The 22,998-nt window shown below is 38.4% G+C and overlaps 1 protein-coding gene across 4 annotated transcripts in view; it reads left to right on the top strand.

Annotated features, from left to right (window-relative positions):
- The window catches only part of kiaa1549la (KIAA1549-like a), a 112,463-nt gene that overhangs the window by 21,000 nt on the left and 68,465 nt on the right, over positions 1-22,998 (top strand). For all 4 annotated transcript variants that reach the window (XM_078948912.1, XM_023955945.2, XM_023955944.2 and 1 more), the window contains exons 2-4: positions 12,486-13,136; positions 17,787-18,584; positions 19,412-19,527. In XM_078948912.1, coding sequence (XP_078805038.1) covers positions 12,486-13,136; positions 17,787-18,584; positions 19,412-19,527 — 1,565 coding nt within the window. The remainder of the gene's footprint in view (positions 1-12,485; positions 13,137-17,786; positions 18,585-19,411; positions 19,528-22,998) is intronic.

Raw genomic sequence — 22,998 nt, 5'->3', positions numbered from 1 at the left:
TGCGTGTGGCCCTGCAACAGAATGGCGACATGTCCAGGATGTCTCCAGCCTTCTCCCACGAGTGGCTGGGATAGGCTCCGGCAGCCACCGGGACCCAGAGTTTTATTTAGAAGATGAATGACTGAAAGACTCACACACAGTGATGCAAACAAAAACATAAAGACTGTACAAGAAGTCTTTAATTGACATTTCTCTTTTGGTTTAACTGCGAAGACTTTGAAGTGTCGGATTCAAGCTTTTTTTTTAAGATCACAAACTCTCTGAAACATCTTACCCTCCAAGCTTCAGATGTGCAGCTGGCTGTGACTGAGCTGACGGACTGTGGGTAATGCAATGTTGTTGCTGGAAAAACAGCAACAACTTTTGCTTTTTTTGTCAGTCAGGTTTAAGTGACATTAATCATTTAGCAAATCATGTTTACTGGATTTCATTTATGCCAAGGCACTCTGTGGTTACTTGGAGTTGTACTTTAAATCTGCAGTTACTTGCGGGTCAAAGCACTGGAGGGAGTGGGCGAGCTAGATCACATCGCTTTGGGTCCAACTGAGTAGGAGTCAATCAGCCTTCACCCCCAGCCGAGTAGTTTGGTTTGATTTCCCTTCAACTCACAAGTTCTGTTAGGGCCTAGTCACACCAGCAGTTAAGCCATGGTCACATACATACAGTAGGTTGTAGGTTGATCCGTACGGGTGCTGTGGGTTTTGGGTTATCCGGTGCCTTTGAGGATCGTAAGATGCAGTGGGTTCGTCTTAAGGGGAGTGCAGGTGTGTCTTGCAGTTCCTTTGAGCCTGTACGGCTGGCTTAAGTGATGTCATAAAATTAAAACATACCGTTGTTGTCCATGTGGTAGTATTTTGTGGAGTATTTGTGATGCTACATACACACCAGGCATGGTGTGGCACATTCGATAATGCACTGAACGTGGATTTTTGTTTGCACTCTTATCATGTGGTGTTCACACAAGTCTGTCGCCACCTAATACTAGCACATGTGCTCACAGTTGGTAGAGGCTTTGGTGCAAAATGTCAAAGGCGGTCCCAAGCCCGGGAATCTTGCTTCAGGCTTTCTCTTCCACAGCTCTATTACGATGTCCAACTTTTAGTCATAGTTCAACTGGTTTAACTTTTGAGATGTACTCAATCGCCGCGCAATTTGTATATAGAGCCGGAAAACAGACTTAAAAAACTGCGCAGCGACGCCTGGACGCAAGAGTTTTCAACACGTAAGCACAAAACCCACATATACGTACTTTTACGGCCGACTTTTCATTGAAAATGGTACTTGTATGTGTGCTTCTTAGCATGGTGTGAATGTAGCATTAGGCAAATGTAAGTTGCCTGCACTTGTGACATAAAGTTGATGCTGTCTCACTTTGTCTTTATGGCTCACTCTTGTTGTTAGTAAGCTGCGAATACTGGCCCCTTACCGTTTGCACGCTAGTACCACACACATGGGGCGTGACGGTGATACATAAGTGCACGTTGGATGGCTGGAAGATGCTTCAACAAACTACGCTCTGATTCCCCATTTTCCTCATTTGTAACAGTCAGGCTGCATGCGAGGAGCACACACTTATTACGTGAACGGCACTAACGGCCTTTGCGCGGGATTTAGGGGGTTAAAAAGAAAACTCATACAATACTAAGCCTTGCGTGCCCTATAAGTGTTCACTACGACCTGTTGCTCACATGATGCCCAAAGAAAAAAAATGTGGATGAACAATTTCCCTCCACAGGCTCACCGAGCGGTTTACAACCTTGCTATTCCGTGCTAGACACCTGTGTGCCTCGCTCAGGTGTGCCCTTTTTTCACCTGCTGACAGCCCATATCTACCCGTAAGGGCAGTTGTGACTAAGGTTTTAGTTATGCACTGAAAAGAGTTTGACTCTAATTGTTGTGCTTTTGGAGAGTCCCATGAACCATGTTATGGTCATAATGAAGAGCTGGACTCTGGCATGGAAACACACCATGTGCAGTTTGTGATACCCCATGTTGTTTGTCAGTTTCTCTTGATGGTTCGGCATAAAATTCAAACATAAACCGAACTGTAAGCATTATGCTATCAACATTTCTTTGGTGCAAACTCCATTTCTTTCCATATATTTAGCTTCTTATGCATTTCCAATGTGTTGCAGACACCTGTGATGTTGACGATCCCGTTGGCAGGCTTCAGTTCTTTGTGCTTCTCTGACATGACAGTGATGACCGCAGGAAGACTGCAGGCGTCCAGAAACCAATGAAAAGCAACAAGTTCAGATGATAGGATTTTAATTCGATTTTTCTTGCTCCTTATAAAGATTTCTGGCAAGTCTTTTAAGAAATGGAAATAAAGTGGACCATAGGGCAGCTGTGTTGTCAAATATTACAGTTTTAAAATGCCTCAGACCTCCTAAACAGCAAATCCAGAGCTCCTTCAGGGGTTTTCTGCCAGTCCTCTCTGTATGGAAGCAAGTTTGTGCTCAAACAGCCAGGCGAGCATTGATCTGCGCTGCTCACTGTGGGCTAAACTTGAAAAAGCATACTGAACATTTAATCTACTTCAAACTCAACCTGTTTCTGTGGCTTCACATGCATCACTCTGGCAACAGGAGCCTGCTGTTGTTTTTTCCAGCCCGTTTACTCGTGTAAAAGAAGAAATGAAACCACATTATTCTGTGATAAGACATGGGTGTATAATTACAGCTCTCCTGCTGCCTGATTATTTGATTTTTTTCTACACATTTAATAATCAGGATGAGCATATTTTGTCTTTTGTTGCTATGAAAAGCTGTGATACACAGATTCAACAGGTTACATAAACAAGAAGCACACTGTGACTCACACAGTGATTCATCCCATGTAAAGACTGGCCATTCAATTCAAATCTTTTCTGTTCCACAAGAAAAAAGTACACATTTCAATTTTTTGATATTTTGCGAGGATTTTGCCCTTTTGTTTGCATTGCATTTTTTTCTTTTATTTCTAAGTTTCTATCAAGTTCTGTCTTCAGGTTTTATGTTTTTCCTCCAGTCACAGTCACACCAGGTTCATGTTATTGATTATCCTCAGCTGTCTTCATTTATCTTAATGACCTTCACTGCGTTTAAGTGCCTGGTTTTATGGCTGTCTGTGTTGCCGCCTTTTTTTTAATCTTCTTTTGTCCCTCATTTTAGTTCATTCATGGTTAGATTTATTTATTACACCTTTGACTTTAAGCTTGGCCTTTTGTATTTTGGGTCCCATTGTACCAGTTTTTTTTCCCCTTTATATATTTAATACTGTTTAATACATTAACAAAACGAAAAAACAACAACAACTAAAAAAGCAACACATGGCCCATTGGGTACAGGGAAAAACTGCATGTGCAAGGAGTCATACTAAATCCATCTAGTGTTAGAACAAATGTTCTGATTGTGGTTCTGATTCCAGTGTGAAATAAGTTTCTCATGTTTAAAAAAAACGAGAACATAATTTTTGTGATGAGTTTCATCAGTGATCCACTTCATGAGAAGACATTACCTAGCACTGAAAGTAAGCATTCTGAAGAGTTTTCTATGGTATTTGCTGATGACAACAACATCAACCAATCCTTTTAATAAGAATTTAGGATTAATAATGAAATTAGCAGACCAATTCATTTCCCTGACCAATTTTAAACCTAAAATTACTTTACTTTTGAACACTCACCATTCTCAACCTTTTATTTTACTGTATTTAAAAAAGCTTTTAGATTTTTTTTTTCATTTTAAGATTAATATGTTATGACAAATTAATTAGTATTTTAATTCATTTTAGTTAAATGATTACTTTAAAACTCACCATTAAATCTGTCCTTTTAAAAAAATCTATTTTCTATTTATTTTTTAATATGTATTTAAAAAAATCAAAAAATTAAAAGGAATTTTAGACAAGAAGAAACAGATATAATGAAATATTGTAAGAGCTTTCCTTTGATACATTGACTATAAAACTACTAATAAAGGTTTAAGAAAAAAAACCTTAAAGACCAGAATCATTTAACAGGGATTTCCTTTATCGATTCTCTTAATTTTGTCCCTTTAGGCTCTCTGTATTTTCTAATTTTCTTTTTTTTTTACCGTAGCTGTTTAAAAATGGTCAAAATCAACTCAGTTTGAAACCGTACGTACCGACTAGTGTTTCTACAGAACTGTATTTTGTGCTAAAAGCCCAAAACATGTTACAAAAGATTGTGGTAAAAAAACAAACAAACATACTTTTTAAACAGATTAAATTGAGTCATTTGGGTTCAGTGAAAAAAGCTAATGTTCACGAGTCTAGAAACTTTCTTTCCGGATAAAGTAAGAAGAGTTTTCTCTTTGAATATAGTTTATTCTCATTATAATTCAAAGTCAAGGCTCTGTCTGAGCTCAGCTGTATGTCTGGGCTGTGCTTGTTTGAGGCTTATAATTAGTGCTAATTATGTGGCACACACTTATTTATATCTTCTATGAAAGAAAGTTTCATAAAAGAAAATGTTGTAGTCCAACAGAAAAAGAGTGTTTTTCTAAAAACTAAATTAACTTACTTCCAGTCTGTTGTAAAAATCTTTTTTTATGTATGTTTTGGGAAAACAAATTCATCCCCTTTAATTGCTGTTTTCCGTGTTCTTCTTTGTCTAAGTGGATTTTAAACAGTTTGAATCCGGTTTTATATTTTCACAACTGTGTTGGCTCAGAAAGGGTTTATTTCTGAAGAACTGTCCAGATGGGAGGTGTTTGGATGCAGCGTTGTCCTGAGCCAGCTGGACTGGTGTTGAGAGTGTTTTAACACCGGGAGCAGAACCCAAGGCTTGCAGCCTGAGCTCTGTCGTGTTTGTACACAGCTGCAGCGCAACTCAGTTAGAGATGTGGAAGGAAGCTGTCCGAAATGTTCAAGTCAAGCCTCTTACTTTCATTATGGCTTGTTTTTTCTTTGTGGATGAGATCCATGTTGTCCGCACTGCTGTGATATCTGTGTGATCTTAGCTTTATTTGCATTTTCTGCTCTCCTGAAACCAACCAAACCAAAATTCTGTTATTAGGAAAGTGGCTCCAGCTTTTGTTGTGTTGATATCCAGTTGTGCATCATGATTGTGTTTTGGTTGCTGCAGACTCAGAGATGTGTGTGTTTTTTTGTTACAGACAGAAGAATTAATGGAGGTCGATCAGTGTTTGGTGAACATGTCTGTTCATATCTGTGGGTGCTGCTGCAGAGCGGACTTGTCTGTTTTTGACAGTCTGAATGTGTTTGTGTTTGTGCTGGGTGGTTGCTGCACTGGGCTGGAATGTTTATTCCCTGAATAAATGGGTGTGCATGTTTGATTGTGCATGGATGCAGGATGTCTTCCTGTGCTGTTTATGCTAGACTGGCTGACCCACTGAGAGCCTCAGAGAGAATTCACATGACTGCGTTTGTCCGTCACTCGGGACTTGGGGATGGAACAGCTCAAATGAGGCGGCATGTGAATAAGTTAAATAATTTTTGATGTCCTGCCTTTTTAGGACAAAATTAAATTTTAATTTAGCTATAAAACCTCATATATAGGTGTATTGCACTAGTATTTGAAAACAATGTTTTGAAATTAGCATGTATCGCTCAAAACTGAGTTATCTTTAAAATAACTTAAAATATGCTGCAAAGGCAGCAGATATAAAATGAACAATAAAGGTCCTAAAACTGAGCCTTGTGGCACACCAGAAGTGAGGGATACAGAGGAGGACTTAAACTTGGAAAAAACAACAGAAAAAGGTCTACCTGTCAGATAAGAGGAGAACTAATTTAAAGTGGATCCGGATACCCCAACCCAGTTTTTCAGCCTGTCCAAGAGGACGTAATGGTTAACAGTGTCAATAAAATCAAATAAAAAGATAACATGAGTGCGTGTGACATCTGTGCTATACCATTTACCGGTAGTTCAAATCTTGGCTACAAATTACGCAAACTTTTTTTTTCCAGCTAAAAAGGCACAAACAGTTGAGACCCTCACCCAACACGAGTTAGATGGTGTGATATCAAACACGGTCACAGGAAGTAAAATCAAAACTCAAGTGCAGCAAACCAGTAAGGATTGGTCACCTTGGTAACAGTGTTTGCTGCTGAATATTTTCAGATTCTCATATTTTCCTCCATATTTCCCTCTCCTTTGTTCTCCTGTAATATGGGATGAACATACAGATGGATCAAGATGGCAAAGAAGAGGAAGTACTTTATTATTGTAGTTTTCCACACAGTACTATGAGTGGGGGTCTGAATTCTTTTTTTTTATTTTTTATTTTTTTGTGGCCCTCTCAGTGTGGGCTGGAACCAACCGAGGCTGCTGGCATCCACATCAAACAGAAGGCCCCACTGCTTGATGTCTAAATATAATCCTTGGCTCATTTACTCAGTTTCAGGCAGAACTCAGTCATTTAGTGACCTGTCGTAATAAAAGTGTCCCTAACTGCTAAAACGGTTAATTAGGATTGATTCATATAAAAGCAGATAAGGTGGATTCCTGCTCTGCCTCTGCTGCCAGCCGTGGTCATGCTGCCAAACTCCATCTTTTTTATTCTTATAGGCTAATAAACAATTTATGGTTGATCTATTATTTAGTTTTCAACAATGTTGGCACTTACTACCGAGGATTAATTATATTCTGACATTTAAAGTAATGCCTGCTCTTGCTTCTTATAGGAGCTGTTTAATGGAGACATAATGATAGGCTGATCTTGTTTGGGTTATTGACATCACATTGTCTATTCAAACTGAAAGCGGTAAAAATGACAAAACCGGCTCTCTGCGGGTAAATTTTATCAGCCGGTTTCTCACATCTTCATGTGTTTGTGAGACGGCATGAACTCTCGTGTGAAATTAATGAAACAGCAGTTCTGATTGCATCACTCCACTTTATTACTGCTCATCCTGTCGCTGCTGTGTAAACCCCAGCCGTACATGACAGCCAAGCCAGATATGCTCAACACACAATGCTCTGTTTCCTTCTTTATCGGTGGTAATGGTTGCCCTGGTGACAGCATCCCTGTGGTTGCTGTGGAGACCCAGCATTAGTGGCAGCTCTGTTGATAAGCTGAGCGGCGCGGTTGATTTCTGTTACCTCAAATAGGTTCAGTTTCCAAGTCCACATTTCATGCACTGATTGATCTGGCATTTAGAAGTAAATTGCTTCACTTTCACTTTATTTTGGTTGATAAAGTTCACATCTAACAGCTGAATCAGGTCCACCAGGTTTCTTTCAACAGGCGAAATCTCTGAGGATCAAAGTTCCTGATTATTTAATTCCCTTCGTTCTTCCCTTCATTCTCTTTGAGCTTAATGATGTTGGCCTGTCAAAGTTTTGGAGCTCTGAACGTATCCCTCAGTGCAACACTAAAAGCTGAAAATGCTTTTAATTGTTTAGAAATGTTATTTTTGAAGTTACCCAAAGATGCAGTCCTTTCAATGTTTGAAAAGTGTGAAGAAAAGACATTTCTGTGACACTTTTTCTGCTGTCAGCCCCAGATCTGTCCACACACACCTGTTTAAACCCAGAAGCCACTGTGGATTATAATCCCATCAGCATCGACGTTAAACAAAATTTCTTTATCACATTAAAATGTAATCCTGGTTTAATCGCTGAGCTGTTTGTCACCCTCCTCCAACCCCCTGCAGACAGAGAGCAGTCTTTGAGGCGTGCTGGGTTGTGTTGCCCTTTAGTGATGAATGCCTCTGCCATTTGAAAGTGCCATTTCCAGGTGTTTGGTCTGCAACACTGTTACATAATGACATCCACTACGGCTCTCTAATGCTTAGCATTTAAAGTCAACAAGTGCATTCGATTTTTTGCTTTGGTATAGTTTATCGCAGCTGGTAGCATATTAAACTATAAAGTTAAAGGAACTTAAGTTAAAGGAAAAAAACATTTAGCATCTTTAAATTTTGTTTAGGAGTAATTTGGCCTCCTCGCTAAAAACATAAAATACACAATTAATATTTGTATTCTGTACACTTTTGTCAGTGCACTCTGCATTTTCAGTATTGTACATACAACGTTTTAACTGACACAGAAACGTTACCTTGAATTATTATAGTTTTCAATTTTCAACTTTTTTTTGAGCTGAGGTTTCTAATTCTTCACAATTTTTACTGAATTTAAAAAATGACAAAATAAAAATCTTCATAAAAAAGCCAGAAATGTCCATCATTGTTAATTTATAGCCTAATTCTGAACTGTTAGAAGCGTGTTGCAGGATTGATAGATCCCATTACTTTTAGAAGGTATTGTATGTTTTTAGTACATTTTCTGAACAGAATTCAAAACTTAGCAAAGATCAAACATGAAGCCACAGAAATGTAAAGCTATCTGTCATGATTTAATAAGTATTGGGAGGAACCTGACAAAGTCCAAATGATTGATCAAGCAGGGTTTGATTAACTGTGTCTTAAACCAAGGTCAAGGACATAAAGAACACCTAAGATAATTTTGAGGGTAAAGATTTTTGCTGCAGTTTAACCTCTCAGTCTGATAACTATGAGTAGTATACTAAAATAGTGCATTCCACTGATACTGTAGCTGTAATTTCTGCACAAACAATAAATTCATCTTATTTTTATTTAGTATTTTTTTAAAGGAACCAGATTATTACCAAGGTCTTCTCAAAGCAAAACAAAGCAAAAATTACATCAAGGAAAGTACTTATCCATTCATTCATCCATCCATCCATCCATCCTCATGTTCCCTTGCAGTAACTTGAACTTAAAATTAATTAACCAATTAAGGAAAATTTAATGTAGGTACATATTTAGAAAATATCCTCTCAGTTTTAAATCCTCTTTACTCTTCTGTTTGTCTCTGTTTCTCTTGTGAATATCTGCAGAGTTCACACCATGAGTATATGTTGTTGCCAGGCAGTTTTTTACACTTTGGCAGCTCCCACAAGTATTCCAGAGAAAAGGATGTTACACTTTTCAAATGTTGATCCTATTAGAGAATTAAAAAAAAAAGATCTCTATAAAAATGTGTGTAGTTTTTAGTGTTTATAATGCACGTTTTTACACAAAAAACAGAAGAATACATTCTCTCTGAGATTTACAGAATAGCACATTATGTTTCCTTTTTTTTATTTTAGTGACAGTTGAGATAGATTTAAAAATCTTTATCTTATACTACATGGGTATTTTAGTGTCCCTTTAGATAATGTACTTGCATATCATGACAAATCTGCCTTCTGAAATCTGTTGCTCATGACAACAAGCTGTTTTTTTTAGTCACAACAAAGCAGGACGACGCCTTTGAAGGTAAAGATGGGGACTGCCATGCTAACAAGTAAATCATGTTGCTACCTTGTAATCCTGGCACTAAAACTAAATCCAAATTGTCCTCTGCCTCCACACAGACAGATGGGATCCCCAAATAGTTACAGAAAACAGTAACTTGTGTCCATCCTGTGGGATGGTTTGTGTTGGACAAAATCCTCTGGCTAAGAAGCCCCTGCTATCCGCTGAGTGTTGAATCTTTTCTGGTATGTTGGTGGTTTTAGCTGGCCACTGGAATTCCTACTCTCACCACAAATGTTAGGTTTGTGTAGCAACACAATGGAACTGGAGAAAGAACCTTATTTAAAAATGATTAATTTAGTATGAAAATAGATTTTTACCTGTCAACTTTCCAATATTATTATTATTTTTACATAGAAAAACGAGGAAAAGGTCAAATAAAGGGATGGATGGTCATCCATGAAAAGGTCAAAAATTGTAACTATGTCTACTGTAGTATAACAGGCTGTTAATTGTTTAGACAGTGATCAAGCACATCTTTTCCAGCCTTTACAGAAATGCAGTGGGGCATCAACACAGCCAGGTGGCAAGGACCCATGGTTGGAACAAAATATGAATCTGGATTAAAGCCTGGTTAATGGACCTACTTTGCTTTGTTCACCATTTCCATGCAACGATTTTTATAAGCTGCATGAAACCTAATATTCTCACGCAGACAAAATATGGCCCATATGTTTTTCCAAAAAACAGCAACACAAAAACGCTAAAGCAGGTCAGGTTTTGTGTGGTCTGTCTTTATTCATTTTTAACCAGTTTCATCCTTCATCTAAACCTATTTCCATCCATTCTGCTCATATCTGCTCTCAGTGAGCTCCTCTTTCCTGGTGTTTTGTCAGAGGTTCAGTAACGGGGTCGCATATGCTCCTCTCAGCCAGAACAGGTGGCAACGGTTGGAAGAGAAAACTCGATTGACTGCCATCACACACACAACCCCAGGTTGATCCATCCGTTCTCCTGAAAACCGATGCATAGATCTACGTTCTTTCCTGCTTAATTTGAACAAAAACGTTTTTTGCTTTCCTTTAGTAACTTTAGTAACTCATCACAGTCCAGTTACAGTTTTCAGGAACAGAGTTTAATGTGCTGCAAACCCTCGCAATGTTCCTCTTGTTTGTAAACGTTACGACTCACAGAGACTAAATAAAGAACAAACTGAAACAGCAACGACAAACCCGTAACCATTTTAAAGCTACTATAAGAAAAGTAGATGATGAAAATTCCAGCAAAATGAGAAGGGGTCTGTATGACTCAAGCAAAGATATTGAGAAGTCTTGAAAGCATTTTAGGACTTTCAAAATGTCCCATGAGTGTTCGCAGTCTGACGTGGCAGCGTGGTGAGACGGGAGCTTTGATGACACTTTTAAATAATCCGCTTTAATTCAGTATGCTGACAAGTTGATGGCATTTGACATGTCATCCTCCCCATACACTTCTATTTTCATGACCTTCCTAAGGTGGCCTCACAAGCCTCACAGGAACTGAAACTCACCTGCGCTTCCCTTAGGATGCAGCCGCTCCTGTCTACGACCCTCCAAAGGGTCGGACAACCCAAAAACCTGCCTGCTCTCAAACTGCTCCACCACGTTAAGGTTGTGGTCCATGGAGGGGAGACGATTACTTTTAACTGGTATAAAGAATAATAATTCCTTGAAGTAGCACCAGTCTTATTTGAGTATGATTTTTACCTCCCTATGGTAATAGTGTCCCCAAATTCAGGACTCATCAAATTAGTGTTTCTTTTAAAGTTATTTTTGAAGTTATCATCAGCCCAATAAATGCTTTCTTTAAAACAATTGACGTGCCCAGACTGAATGGTTTTCCCCAATTTTCTCTTCCTACAGAGCCAGAATAAAGATTACTCTTGGATAAAGTACAACAAATATGTTTGTTACGTGGCCGGAAATACCCCTGACATTTCACTTTTTCTTCACTCTCAAATTGACGCTCAAAACCCATATGAATAAATCTGAGGCTAGAAAAGCTTGAAAATTAATATTCACTAAATAAAATTTCCCTTTAACACCACTGATGGAATTACGTTGTTAAAGAAGGAACAGAATGCTTGTTGCTGGTAGTTACCGGTGTGATGTTTTAGGTGATTTATAATAGGTTTCAAGAGGATGTGCAGCAGTTAATCCCAGAGCTTGTTCTGCAAAGCTTCTCCAGCTCAGAATCATCGTCTTTTAATTAACCAATCCTCTGTAGAGACTTGGGAAGCGTAGGAAGAGTGCGACACACACATGCATGCTTAACACAAAATAGAAAAAAAATCTGTCCTGTGTTTGCCTCCATGTAATCACGTTTTTTTGCTGGGAACCAGAAAATACTCAGCGTCATCCTGGAGATGCCGGAATCCTTCACCATGTCAGGACAAATAGGCACAAGCAATAAGAACCTTGATTTTTTTTCATTTAGTTTTTTTTTAACTCATCTTTCATTTCCACTGAGACAAGGTGCCTTTGAGGCTGAATGCATTAGATGGGATAATCGTCTCAGTGTGCTAAACCTTTAGGCTTTTTTTCCCCCCAGAAGATAAAGACAGTTTACAAAAAGCCAAAGGCTGACGCTAGAGCGTTCTGCTTAGTGCTTTATTTCCATGTTTCTTTTGGTGTTTATTGTAGTAAAAATTGCACAAATGACCTGCAATTATGTTTTATTCTCTTTCATGTTGGTTTGAACTGAGATTTGGCTGGCGTGTTTATTCTAGGAATATTTTAACTGAGAGGATCGGATTAATATCCGTGGAATCTCAGCTGATTAGGCAGTGTTTGTCCTAATTTATCTATCCTGGAACTTCAAAATGAAATCCCTATGCTTTATCCATAAGTGACCCACTTTTGACATTATTATTATCTTTCTCTACAATTACAGTTTTTAAATCTGAATGGCTGAGGGAGAGAAATCATATGTAGAGAGCGTGTATTTTCTCTCGAGCATAAGTGCGGTGGAGTAAGTTTTAATCTCTTGGCAGTTTGACAGTTGCGATGGCATTATAAAGGCTAATGATTTGAGATTTCAAGCTGTGTGTGCTTATGTGTGTCAGTGTAGGTGTACAGAGGGGCTCATGATGTCACTGTCTGGCCTTTGGGACTAATGAGTCAAACCTCTTCTTCATGCCGCTGCCTACAAGTCCTAATTATAGTCTATTTCTACTTATTTTCTAATAATTTATTTTTCTCTCTCTCTGTTTCCCACAGCTGAAGGAGGCCTTTATGAGTCACTGCGGGGGGCTGACATCCCACAGGGGCCTGTAGCACTGTCCAGTCCTACTTCAACTCCTGGGACTGAAGACAAAGAAGAGCTGGGTTCTGATGTGTCACTTCAACCATGGTCAGAAGTGTTTGCCAATGCGAGAACAGCAGTCTGGACAGAAACGGAAGCAGTCCGCACCGGGGAAAATGGCAAAGCTTTTGCTGAGACGGGGATTGTGACAGGAACTGGTGCTTGGGTAGAAACGGGCTGGAGGCCTGTGGAAACTCAACGGCCCAACGTCCACGAAGACCCGGCTGAGTGGCCTGGACCGGAACATCTGCAGATGAGTAGGGAAATAGAGAGAGAGCAGGCGGCTTTCTCCTCAGTCCTCACAGTTGTATCAGAAATGGCAGAGCTGCAGGCGCCAGCAGCAGCAAAGCCTTTGGGGTTACTCTCCAAAGCCGCTTGGACCAGAAGCTTGTCTTCAGTAGCATCGAAGGCCTCATCACCGTCTCCAGCTAAAGCGCTCTCTTTGACCTCCTCTGCTTCCCCCTCCTCCTCCTCCTCCTCAGCTTTTGTGAATGAGAGTCAGACGGAAGCATCCATCAATGTGTCTGTGGTTCCCGGGAACATCTCCTCCAATAACATCACTTTGGGTTTGTAGCCATTCTTTACATAACTGTCTTTGCTTATCAACGTTCCAATGACAATAATGTTTTTGGTGTTTTTAACATATAGTGTGTGTCTGAATACTCGCATTCATCCAGGTTGATTCCATCATAGTAGTAGGTTTAAGGGCTGTCATCTGGACTTGTTTTTTAAAGTTGAAGACGTTTCACCTCTTATCCAAAAGGCTTCATGACTTCATTCATTCATGAATTGACAAAGCCTTTTGGACAAAAGGACGTCTTTAACTTTAAAAAACAAGTCCAGATGACAGCCCTTAAACCTACTACTATGGTGTTCTTAACATGTTATTGTGGCACTTCTCTAATAATGGAGGACATATTTTAAGAAAATTAGGCTTGAAGTTGAATTTCTGAGTATGTCTTTATTCAAATCATTGCATATCAGGAGTTGCAATGCTGTTGGAAAAAAAGCGTATTTGTGGCATAGAAAATACACTCGACGGGGCGACTAGATCCAAGCACGTCTTTGTTTTCCTCGTCAGAGCTGGTATCAGGCTCAAAACTGTACGGCTGGATAGCTTCTATATTGACTTCTTGGTTCTTCTGTTATATAAGACACGGGTTGTGAACTATAGTGCACTAAATCCAATATTGCTCAGCATTTTTGTTGCACTGGTAATGTAAGGTTGGGGGTGTGAGGAGAAGTGAGCAAGTGGGAGAGAGTGTAAACAAAGAACTCTCAGCAATGGGGAAGGTAAGGGGGGGGTATGCTCCCTGCCAACAGTCCTGTCCACAATTTCTAGCAAACTACTGCAGCTCTGCAAAAACTATTTCCTAGAAAACTATACTTATTTTTGTTATTTATTTTGGCAAAAATTGGCATAATCATAATTAAAAGCCCACTGGGGACACTTTAAAAAATAGCTAAAAAGAATTATCGGAGTGGGTCTTTAATTAATGTCATTCCACTCTGATAACTTGAACCACAACAGGAAAGTTAGTTGCAGACTTTTCACTTGTTAGTTTCTATCTTGCTATAACAGGGGGATTAATTAAAGCCACATTAAAACACATTTCCAACGTTTTAGAGGATTAAGTCATAGGCCCAATAAACCTGTGGGGTTTCCAAAAGCATACAGGACGGAAAAGCAGCCTGATTAGTTCAAAGTAAAAAAGAAAATTAGTTTTTTTCCATCTGTTGTTTTAAGTTTTTTTATTTTTGCTTGTGAGTTTGTTAACTTTACTGATGTGGGTCTGATATCTGATTTTTGCAACAGCTTTTTTCCTATTTTTGGTTTTGATAAATCTGTCTTTCATTTAGAATGGTTAAGAGAATAAAACAAAAGTTTTAAATAAAATAAAAATCTAATTAAGTAACAAAACAGGACATTTAACAGAGTATTCTTTGGATTTTAACACTGTTTTAAAGTGGCCATTCTACCCTAATACCGGTTGGTAACATTTAAATACACATCTTGTGGCTCTTAATTTTCTAGGATCAGTTTTGAATTAGTTGATTTAATATTGTTTTTGCTCTCTTCTGTTCGAATTAAAACAATTTTTTACATTTTTATTTGCGTTAAAGGCTTTTTCTAAAAATAATAAACAATGAATTGTGTGTCTTAAAGCTTTCTATTTTAGTTCTTACCCTCAGATTTTGTGAGTACGTAAGTGCAAATATTGTCAGAAGTTGTGGAACAGTAGTAAAAGATAGATTTAGCTATTCTTACTAAAAGCTGTCCCCAATTTACCTTTAATTAGTTTTTGCATTTTGTGACACATACTTTAAATAATTTGCTTATAAAGGCAGAATTTAACCTAATAATAGTTTCTTGTTAATTTAATAACAATTTCTTGTTATTTAATCAGTAAAGGTGGAGACAAATGCATTAGTTGAACTGTTGTGCAGGACATCACCGTAATTGCATTTTCCAAAGGTGAATATATGAATTGTCAACTTTGCAAAGGTTTTCCTTAAACCTGCTTTCTACTTTTGCATTAGCTTCAATCTTCAGTGTGTTTAGCTTCTAGTTTTGAATCTCTCATTTCTTTGAAATGCACAGCAATGAACTTGCACAAAACCCAGAGGCTTCTCCTACACAACATAAATACATCCAGAGAATTCAAACATTAGGAGAACTCACTTTGCATGGAGAATGCTTGAGGCTAACTGGGTCATTGTGTATTTAGGAAATATCATCATCAAATCTAAGATGTGAATTCACTTTTTTAAATCTGGAGATACAAAACATGCAGGTTAGCAAAAATATGTTTTTAAATAAAGCTGATTTTAAAAATGTTTGGTTTTAGGCAATCTTTACAATTTTTCTTTTTTTTCCGGAGTACTTCAGCTTCTGTTGAATATGTCAATGATGTTTACGCTTCAACTAACTTCACACATCACAAAAACTCCCCAGGCAAAGTCACAGTGGTTTTGTCTTGTTAAACATATCAGTAGAGGCTTGGAAGCACAAGTGATTTTTTTTTTTTAGTCATTTATGTTTAGGTTCTTAAATTCTATTACATTTCTGGTAGGGCTTTAGCTTTTATAGAACAAATAAAACTCCAGATAACTGCTTTTATTTGATTGATTGATATATTTTTTTTTGAAACATTGTTTTAGTAAAACAGCTTTGCTTCTGTTATGACTGTCCCTCATTATCTTCATCATTCAATTACAGTCCTCTCCATCATTTTGTCATTACCTCAATCATAACTCCATCATCTCATCTCATCTCATCAGTCTTGTTGTGTTGTTCCTCCTGTTCCATCACACCACTTCCACGCCTCATCGCCTCCTGTCACCTTATCATCACAGTATCACCGTCGAGAAGGTAATTCGTCCATCAATGTTTAATGAACAGAAGCTAATTTTCTGTTGCAAAGCATCTCTTGCCCTATCACTTTGCTTCACAAACATAATAATCGAGGAACCATTGTGCTCAGCAAGGAGGCGATCGAAACAGGAACTCTGCCTGAAAATTATGAGAATTAAACCAACAATAAAATTCCTTCATTGTGAGCACATTAAAATTAAACGTTTAATTTTATACTAAACAAATCTGCTTCTAGTTTTTTGTGTTTAAATGACTTTCTTTTGGTTTGCTTTTGTTTTCTAAAATTAGACAGCTAAATCAAATTTCTTATAAACCTAATTGCCACTTCTTTTAGTTTCCACTCAAATGAATCCTTGGAAACATAGAAAAAGCTGTGCTCGTCATTTTCGTGTAGGTTGGGAGTCTCCTCTAGCAAAGAGCAGCTTCTGCAGGATGATGGTGCATTTTAATGCTCCATTTGTAAATCAAATATTGTTAAGATTTTATAAATTCATGTAGAGAATGAAGTATGGGAGCGATATCAATTCAGTCAGGGGCTCTCTCTTGTTACATATCCAGTGTATTTTCATGTTGGGTTTCTATTTCAGGGTTTTTATTGTTTAAATACAGAGATTAGAGTTAAATCTAACACATATATGCTGGTTTATCTCATATGACAAAATGAGGAGGAAACTTCCAGAAGTTGACATGTTGCAGAAAATCCTTGCATGTTAGTAATCCCACTCCAAGACCATGACCTACATGAATTACACTGAGAAGTAAATGATAGGAAATGTTGTTATGCCTCATTTGTCAGTAGCTTTGTAGAAACTCATGACTGCAAAATGACTACAAAAAAAAACACAAAAAAAAAGACGAAAAAAAGGGAATGTAAGGACTTTAAGTGTTTGAATTAAATGTATTTTCAGATAAGTCCATAAAGGGTTGCCATATATTTTGAGGGTTTTGCAATGTCTTCTGGACTGTAATTCTCAACATTCAAGGTGAAGTTCAAGGTATTTTGTTTCACTGACCTGGTATGAGTCTTTCAGAGGTGAGGGGATGGAGATGTCGGGCTAATAACGTAGAAAAGGCCTGTAATTGGTATGCACCACATCACATGTACCCTGGCTCGGATGTGTGCATAACACATGAGGACTCGGGGGCTCATGCTGTTAGAGCTCACAGTGGGAAATATTAAGGCCAATTTGTTCCTGGAAAGGTGCAGAGTATTAAGCCTTTTGAGTTGGATCTATTTGTCTCTAAAAATCAGAAATTACTATTATGTTTAATTCTTGGGCAATTTGATGTTCAAATCTTTTTCCTAATGTGCTATTTTATGATATAACTAACAGAATCTATCTGGGACTCTTCACCCGTCATGTGGAATTTGACCGTCAGTCCTCCTGAGGACAGGCCTCTAGATTTGAGAGAACTACAAAAAGCAGTGCCCAAAAAAAAATCTCAGGTTTTGCCCTGTTTAAAGAAGTCTGACTTTGACAGGGCAAATAAGCAATCAAAGAAGCAAATGCACCATCTACAAATGCATCTACTATTCTTCATGGTCTTTTTGACCTTTCTTGCAAGAAATAAGGTGTCTTTAGAGAGAGTGGAAATAGAAATGATGGGGCTAGAAGAATAGACACGCATAATTGGAAGAACTGCTTAAAAGGCTAGCAACATGAATATCGACAGTAAATCAATAAAAAGTCAGTCAATAATGTAGGTTGATGGAGTCTGTGACCTTTTTGGACTGAACAGTTTCAAGGCTGAACAAACAGGGCTGGTGTAGGTTTATAGCTTTAACAGAAAAAAAACATGAAGAAATCTTTTTACTGAATTATTTTTTTGTCTTTTGCAGACGAGTCGCTGAGCAGCCTGCCAGCCTGGGATCTTCCCACTGTCCCCGAATCCCTCCTGTCCACAGTTGGGGACCACGACGTTACACTTCCCGCCAATGTCACCAGTCCTTTCTCCACCTTCCAGTGGAACACCACCATGCCTCTGCGCAGCAGAAACACCTCAAGGCTCACAACAACAGTAGCCACAACCACCACAACATTGCCAACCATCAGCACTTCAACCATTCCGATTTCTACCACCACAGAAGCACCGCCAGAGTCCACCACTCCTCCTCTGAACACAATCCAGGACACTGTGACCAATGACAGCTTTCAGTTGACAACTGTAACCACGACAACACCATCAACAACCACTTTTACTGTCAGCCGTGCCGAAATGACAACGCCGGTGGCAACAACTGGGAGTGTTGTGATGTTATCAACTAACACCACAACTCCAACCGCCCCAGCCACACAGGAAAACCTGATCATCACCACCACAACCACAGCTCAGCCTACGACCACCTCTACAACCACCACCACAGCCCCCACCACCACCGTGCCCCCAACCACCACCACTACTACCACTACCACCACCAGCACAACCATCACTTCAGCTCCCACTACCACCATCACCACCACCACTGCACCTACAACCACCACAACCCTTCCCAGCACCACGACAATGGCACCAAGCACGACCATCTTCATTCCCATTCAGACAGCACCACCTCCAACCATCCAGACCCCCTCTACCACCGGCACAGAGGAGGTTCCTTTGCCCTGTAATGTGACTGAGAAGTTCTGGGTCAGAACAGGTACACATTCTTTTAATTTTTCACTATTAAAATCAGCAACTACATGTAATTCAGTTTTTTTAAATCCTTTTAAATTGACAACATTTTAATACAGGTGATTGAAAAGTCTGAGTAAAAAAAAGGATAACAAGTTAGGACTCCTGATCTTATTGATTTAATTTTAATTTTAAAAGAATTTAAAAGACTTTACAAAACCTTAATAGATTATAAAGAAGCAGTCATGAATCTAGGTTGATTAGATGTGTGACATTTTGATAAATCCCATTTTAGAAGCATCACAACAGCAGATATGTGAGCAAGTCACAGGGTTACAAATAGAGCAAACACTTCTTCTATGGGTTGTCAGAATTTGTGATGTCATGAAGGTTTCAAAATGACAGCCATTGCTGGCAAACACATGTGATTGATGAGATAAGACATGCATTAGATGTTTTTATATAGTAGCTTACTGTTTAAAACTAGGTAAAAAAAAACAACTAACAAAACAAGTATATATCTTGTTCAATAATCATAATTAAACTTTCACTGAAGTTTATCTGAGTGCACAATAGAGTGCACTTACTCAGCTACTACCACAATTCTTTAAAGTTGCAATAAGATTTTTCTTTTGGAAATCTGTGATTACATTTCGCTGTACTTGTTCAGTACAATGATACACGATTCATGTTACATCATGGCCAAAATATGTTAGGATTACCGGAACAATTATTTCATTTGCTTGATTTTATACATTCATATTTTCTACATTGTACTGACCTGCAGTTCTATACTTCTATTCTAAAATCCTTTTACTTATTTGTTTTCTTTTTCTTTTTTTACCACTACAGTTTTGTCTATTGAGCTGCGCAGAAACCGTCTGGACCTGATCTTGAAACAGAACCTCTCTAAAGGATTGAGCCACGTCTTACAGAGAGCCCTGAACGACTCCACTGCTGTCGCACAGGTCAGATTCTTTGCTCCAACTTCCACAAATCTCATAAACATGCTTCTGCAGCCTTTAGCTAAAGGTTAGTTCAGTCACAGGATGCTCCATGCTATTAAAATCATTGCCTGAGGAAGAGAAACATCAATTTTTTTGTTTAAACCACTTCATAGCTCAATGAGATGAAAGCAACTGATGACTTTTTTTTTGGAACTGAAATAATTTTTCATCTGCTGCATCGTTTAAAGCAAGAGCATCAGCTCACTCATCTGATACATAAAGTTTTCAGTGGTTTCAGGCTCAGAGCATTTGTTGCTTTGGTGCAGCAGAGGAGGCTTTCTTTCTCTTGAAATTCTTGTTGTCTTTTTCTCCCTCTTTCTGTTGTTTGCAGAAGCAAGGTTTATTTCTGTTTCTTTTTCTCCTCTCTGCGTCTTTTTGTTCGTGGTTCTCAATATTTACATTTTTTTTGTGTAACTCTTCCTTCATCTTGTCTGTTAGGTTGCGGCTCCGGTCACTGCCGATTGATTTCCTGCTTACCTGTCTGTCTTATTTGTCTGTTGGTCTGCTCATTGTGCCTATCCGACCCTCTCTGTCTGTCCACCTGCCTCTCTTTATCTCACCGTCTCTCCATCTCATGTCTCCATCCGTCTGCTTCTTCTATTTTTATCCAGTTGTTTTTCAGCCTTTCTGGGGAGTGACTCAGAGTCTCTGCTCTCCGGTCCCCTTTCATCTACCCCCCTGCTTCACACAAATGCTCTCATACACAAACTTTCCTCAGTTCTCATCTGTTGGCAGATGACAGACTATAATTTGACAACAAAGATCAATCGGTTGAGAAATAATAGCAGCATCATGACAGATGAAAAGCCTTCGTATTAGGACTGTATTGTTTGGCTAAGCAGAACATAATTGAATTGGTGTAAAAGTCGGTGTTTCACAGAAAAATGCTGTAAACCATTTTCTTACAATAGAAACAAGCTGTTTTGCTGACATATTCGGGGAGCAAAAAGGCAGCAGAGGTCATTTCCATTTTGTTTATCTCTGCCTAACCTAAAAAAAGGTTAAGCTATTCAACCTATTGACTCCTTTTAGAAGTGTGGAGGATTATAAATCTTCTTGTTCTTATGAGCTTTGAAAATGGACAGGGATCCCGGAAGTATCATCATTCAATAGAGGAACAGCAATGTTCCAATTGCATACTGACATAGATTTTGTCTGATAGACGTTTTATGTTGTCAGGTGCATTCTGTATGGATTAGTGCTTTGTTTGTCTGAACATTTCTAAAAAAATAATGAAATCATTTTGTTGCCTGCAGAGACTGGAGAAGATTAATGTTCAGCAAAAATGTATCACTTAAGATTCAATTTAAAATGACATTTTCAGGATACCACAAAACTAATCTTGCACATATAAAAAAATCCCCTCAACAGTAATTTGAAAAAAGCAAAACCTGACAAATCAACAAATGATAAAAATTAATCTAAATAAAATTACAACTAAGGAAACCCATCCAAAGGTTAAACGAAAGATGGATCTGCAAGCTTTCACTATGCTAACTCACAGACACAGAAAAAGAAATACTAAGGTGTGCTTCAAGACTAACCTTTGAAATCACAACCAAAATAAATAAATACATAAATACACAAAAAATAAATACAAAGAGCAGAATTTACTTGGTCACAAAATCTATGATAGGGAAAAGAAAGCAGAACTTCAAAATACAGTCACACACAAAATCAGCCAAACACCAACATCACCAATGAGGAGAAAAAAAGGACTAAACTGTCAAAACAGACACATCCAGTACAATTGAAACGGTTAGTTCAAAAGGGGCCCAAGTCCAAGAGGTTTGTTTTTCCTGGAAATGATTTTAATTGCATAGCTTAAAGGGAGGCTAAACCAAATGATTAATACTTTACCCAGATTTAGCACCAGTTCATAGCTTACAAATGCTATAATATGAAGCACCTCACTTTTATCATTTCAGAGGACTAGCAAACTAAAGTCTCTGGACTTGGGCCCTTCTTAAATTAAACAGGGGCGCTGCCATATTGGATAACTAGTGCATCTATGGGATGTTTCCATCTATGGGATGTTTTCCATCTATGGGATAAAGCAAAACCAATGCAAGAGAGGCCCAAGCCCAGGAATTTTGCACTTAATGCATTTTAAATGTCAAGCATTGTCAATTCATTACAACGGACTTGGGACTTTTTTGCACATAATCAGATAGCTTTTCGCTTGAAGACCATAGAACATATAACTTATCTATTTTGGAAAAATTGTGGACTTGGGCCCCTTTTGAACTAACCGATTCAATTATATCAGCAGACATAGGGAAAGCTATGGTCTTTCTGGAAAACAAACCTATGAAACAAAAAGGGAAACACTAGCAACATTCAAAGACACCTATACAATTAAAAAGAGCCCAGAGAAGAAAAGGGAAAAAAAGTGGTATCCAGTATAAACCACAACTAATTATAGTTGCAATAAGATAACAAAAGATGTATACCACAGCCAGCACAACTCAGAGGATATCCGGTACACCCAAAATCCATAGGAAAGGCTCTCCTGTGCCTTATTGTACGACAGAAATGGGTCAGTCATATACATCCTGTCAAAGACCCTATTGGACAAACAGAACACCACTTCAAAAACTATGAACAACTGGCTCAAGAACTCAACAAGGTTAAAAAAGAGGAAATCCTTATGTGAGAAAAATGTTTTTAATGATAGACCTAAGAACAAACTAAAACATCTCCAACCCAATGCAGACTCACACTGTTACACCCCCTTTTATGTCTAGGGGTGCTAGGGGGGGCATAACATAAAAAAAGTAAAGTTTTGGCTATTAAATTAACTGCAACACAAAACACCAAACAAATGTCTCCATAAAATAACCAAATTTATTTACAAATAAACATCCTACAAGAACTAAAAGTGAAGCTAAAAGGCTTCAGGGTGAACCCAGGCCAAAATAACAAACAAAACCCCAACTAACTGAAACTTGTAATCATACCTGTACAAAGGAAAAGGAAAAATAAAGACAAACACTAACCTCCTTAACCTAACAAAAAACAGGAGAAAACATGTACTAAAGAAAATGGCGGTTCACCCCTACAGCTTCACTTAAATAACTATAAACCAAAAGACTAATCAGAGTGGGCACAGACAATACAAACTACAAAGAACTAAGAATACAAAATACTAAAGTGCAACACCCAACTAAACAAGAGGTGAAATCAAAACCAAAATGGAGAAGCGGCCCAAGCTGCAGTGGAGACTGTTGCAGCAAGGCTCCCTTCCCACCGACTGGATGTCCAAATGGTGCTTTTAAAGCTGCCTCCACCAGCTTGTCCAAATTGAGGCCACACCTTCATGCACCACACCTGCAAATAATCAGACATACAAACAAAGATCCACAAAACACAGAAGTCCCGCTCCCGCTCTGATAAAGAAATAATACACAAAACACAGAACAAACCAAAACC

The sequence above is a fragment of the Oryzias latipes genome, chromosome 6 (genome assembly GCF_053564925.1).
Source record: "Oryzias latipes strain Hd-rR chromosome 6, Olatipes_Hd-rR_3.1".
NCBI lineage: Eukaryota > Metazoa > Chordata > Actinopteri > Beloniformes > Adrianichthyidae > Oryzias > Oryzias latipes.
Note: the sequence above shows the minus strand (reverse complement) of the source record. Positions and strands in the feature narration are given on the sequence as shown.